We start from the raw sequence: 3796 nt of genomic DNA, 5'->3' as shown, positions 1-3796 counted from the left end.
TGTCCCATCATTGGTCGGTCCTGTGTGTCCCAGGGTTTCAGGCTGCCACCTTTGGGGGTTTCCTGGGGTGACTGTTCCCGAGGGCATGTCCCCAGGGTGTCGCAGGGGGGCTGTGGCCCCCCTGTCCCAGCGCTGTCCCTGTCCCCAGGCGCCTCTGCATCCTCAAGGGGATTTACCCCCATGAGCCCAAGCACAAGAAGAAGGTGAACAAGGGCTCCACTGCCCCCAGGACCTTCTACCTGCTCAAGGACATCAAGTTCCTGCTGCATGAGCCCATTGTCAACAAATTCCGGGAATATAAGGTGATTATCCCACCTGAGGGGTCACTGGGGCTGGTCCTGTCCCACAGAGCCCCAACATCCCTCTGTCCCACAGGTGTTTGTGCGGAAGCTCCGGAAGGCCTATGGGAAGAGCGAGTGGAGCACTGTAGATCGGCTGAAGGAGAACAAACCCACCTACAAACTCGACCACATCGTCAAGGAGAGGTGAGATGAGGCCTGGTGAAGCCCAACTGGAGCACTGCCTCCAGCTCTGGGCCCTCCAGCATCAAAAGGACATGGAGCTGCTGGAGCAAGTCCAGAGAAGGCCACAAAGATGTTCTGAGAGCTGAAGCACCTGCTATGGAGCCAGGCTGGGACAGCTGTGGGTGTTCAACCTGGAGAAGAGAAGGCTCCAGGGAGACCTTAGAGCTCCTTCCAGTGTTTAAAGAGGCTCCAAGAGACCTGGAGAGGGACATGGGACAAGGACCTGGAGGGACAGGACAAGGGAAAATGGCTTCCCACTGCCAGAGGGCAGGGCTAGATGGGATATTAGGAAGGAATTGTTCCCTGTGAGGGTGCTGAGGCACTGGTACAGGTTGCGCAGAGCAGCTGTGTTTGCTCCATCCCTGGAAGTATTCCAGGCCAGGTTGGATGGGGCTTGGAGCCACCTGTTTTGAGTGGGAGGTGTCCCTGTCCATGGCAGGGGGCGGGGCACGGGGCTGGATGGGCTTTAAGGTCATTTCCAGCCTAAACCATTCCAGGATTCTATGACCCTTTTTCTTTGGGAATACCTTCCTTTTGGCAATACTACTTTTCTGAGGGATGTAATGGAATTTATTGTTTGTGGGCTAGAGAAGGCTGCATGAGTGAGCAGGGAGCTCCTGGCAATCCTGGATGGCTCCAGGGGGACACTGAGCTCCCCTCTTCTCCCTATCTGGTGTTTTCCTCAGAGGTGTGGTTGGAGAAGGGTGAATCGTGCCAATTGCTTTGGTGGCAGGAAGCAAGGAGGGGACACAGGAGGGAGGGAACATGCTCTGGCAGCTCTCTTTGTTTTCCTGGTGGTGCCTGGGACCTCCCTGTACTAGGGCAGAAAGCAGCACTGAGGAGTGTCACATGCTGTGCCACAGGTCATGGACATGCTCATCCTGGTGCTCCAGGCTGGGATTCTCAGTGCCTGTGGGTGTCTGTAACCTGGTCAGACTCATCCTGTAATCCAGGGTGTTCAGGCACCTTCTCACCTCCTGAGGAGCTCTGAACTCCAAGAGCTGTGTTAGGTTAGATATTAGGCAAAGGTTCTTCCCCCAGAGGGTGTTTGGGCACTGGAACAGCTCCCCAGGGCAGTGGTCACAGCCCCAAGCCTGACAGAGCTCAGGAGCATCTGGATGATGTCTAATCATCTTCACTGTGAGCATTGTGTGTAGGTTTGGGCACCAAGAAAGATCTAAAGCTATTAGAGAATGTCCAAAGAAGGCTACAAAGATGATGAAGGATTTTGAGTTGCCACATGAGGAGTGGCTGAGGCACTTGGTCTATTCAGCTGGAGAAGAGACTGAGGGAAAACCTCATTGGGGTCTACAGATTCTTCATGAAGGGCAATGGAGGCTTTGTGACCAGTGACAGGATTTGGGCACCAAGAAAGATCTAAAGCTATTAGAGAATGTCCAAAGAAGGCTACAAAGATGATGAAGGATTTTGAGTTGCCACATGAGGAGTGGCTGAGGCACTTGGTCTATTCAGCTGGAGAAGAGACTGAGGGAAAACCTCATTGGGGTCTACAGATTCTTCATGAAGGGCAATGGAGGCTTTGTGACCAGTGACAGGACAAGGAACAGCTAGAGCTGTGTCAGGGGTAGGCTGGACAGCTCTCTTTGTTTTCCTGGTGGTGCCTGGGACCTCCCTGTACTAGGGCAGAAAGCAGCACTGAGGAGTGTCACATGCTGTGCCACAGGTCATGGACATGCTCATCCTGGTGCTCCAGGCTGGGATTCTCAGTGCCTGTGGGTGTCTGTAACCTGGTCAGACTCATCCTGTAATCCAGGGTGTTCAGGCACCTTCTCACCTCCTGAGGAGCTCTGAACTCCAAGAGCTGTGTTAGGTTAGATATTAGGCAAAGGTTCTTCCCCCAGAGGGTGTTTGGGCACTGGAACAGTTCCCCAGGGCAGTGGTCACAGCCCCAAGCCTGACAGAGCTCAAGAAACACTTGGACCATGCTTTCAGGTGGCTTGTTGAGGTGTCCTTTGCGGGGACAGGAGTTGGACTGATGATCCTTGTGGGTCAGCTGAGGATATTCCATGACTCTCTGAGCTTTAGTGGGATGTGTAGATGGATGCTCCACGTTTCGCATTCCCTTCTCCCACAAGGTCTCCCTCAGCCTTAGCAGCTTTTGCTGGACACCTGTGCTAGATGTGATTCCCCTTCTCCTCCCACCTGCACACAGGTACCCAACCTTCATAGACGCTCTGAGGGACCTGGATGATGCCCTGTCCATGTGCTTCCTGTTCTCCACCTTCCCAAGGACAGGGAAGTGCCATGTCCAGACCATCCAGCTGTGCCGGCGCCTGGCTGTGGAGTTCCAGAACTACGTCATCGCCTCCCGCTCCCTGCGCAAGGTGGGAGCTGGGGTAGGAGCTGGAGCAGGGCACCCTGCTCTGAGGGTGGGTTGGGGCACTGGGAGGGTGCCAGGGTGGCTGGGCTGGAGCTGCATGTGGAGAATGCATCCTGCTGGGGTATCTGGTGCTCCCCGAGGAATCTCCTGCCAGGGGGAAGGAGGAGGAGTGAGGAGAGCGTCATGGCAGCCCCATGGCTTTCCTCCCCCTGAGCCCTCTCTCTGTCCCTGCCAGGTCTTCCTCTCCATCAAGGGTATCTACTATCAGGCAGAGGTGCTGGGGCAGTGTGTCACCTGGATCACTCCCTATGTCTTCGCCCACGACGTGAGTACCAGGGCAGAGGGCAGTGGGATCCTACGGAAGGGTTGAGGGTCTAGCCTGTGGTGACACCACAGGGCCTGGCTCTGGAGGCACATGGGGACACAGCCCTGTCACCCCCAGGATTCCCTGTGGTTGCCTGTACCAGTCTTCCCATTGCCTCATTTTCTCTGTTATCCATATACACTTTTATCAGACAATAAAGATTAACCTGCAGGAATGTTGTTAGTGGCACAGAGGGAAGGGATGAGTCAGACCCTGCAGCCTTGAATAGAGGGAACCTGCTGTGTCCCCCACACAGCAGGGTGAGGGTGGCTGTGTGTGTCACTGTGCCAGAACAGCCTTGTGCATCCCCTGAGCCTTGGCAGGAGATCATGGACACAACAATACCTTCTCCATTCCCTCCCAGGTTTTCCAGGGCTGGGCACAGTTGGGCTGAGTCTTTGTGGTTTTGTGGCTTTGAGTAATAGATTCACAAACTGGTTTAGGTTGGAAAGGACCTTGAAGCTCATCTCGTTCCACCTTTCTGCCATGGGCAGGGACACCTTCCACTAGACCAGAGTGCTCCAACCTGGCTTGGAACACTTCAGGGATGAGGCAGACACATCTTTC

At 54.8% G+C, this 3796-nt stretch overlaps 1 protein-coding gene across 1 annotated transcript in view; it reads left to right on the top strand.

Moving 5' to 3' along the window:
• Positions 1 to 137: 137 nt before the first annotated feature.
• The window catches only part of PES1 (pescadillo ribosomal biogenesis factor 1), a 7225-nt gene continuing 3566 nt past the window's right edge, over positions 138 to 3796 (top strand). Inside the window, exons 1-4 of the mRNA XM_009079023.1 lie at positions 138 to 302; positions 376 to 485; positions 2698 to 2869; positions 3101 to 3190. Coding sequence (XP_009077271.1) covers positions 2747 to 2869; positions 3101 to 3190 — 213 coding nt within the window. The 5' untranslated portion in view covers positions 138 to 302; positions 376 to 485; positions 2698 to 2746. The remainder of the gene's footprint in view (positions 303 to 375; positions 486 to 2697; positions 2870 to 3100; positions 3191 to 3796) is intronic.

This window comes from Acanthisitta chloris, unplaced genomic scaffold (genome assembly GCF_000695815.1).
Source record: "Acanthisitta chloris isolate BGI_N310 unplaced genomic scaffold, ASM69581v1 scaffold29027, whole genome shotgun sequence".
Taxonomy (NCBI): Eukaryota; Metazoa; Chordata; class Aves; order Passeriformes; family Acanthisittidae; genus Acanthisitta; species Acanthisitta chloris.
Note: the sequence above shows the minus strand (reverse complement) of the source record. Positions and strands in the feature narration are given on the sequence as shown.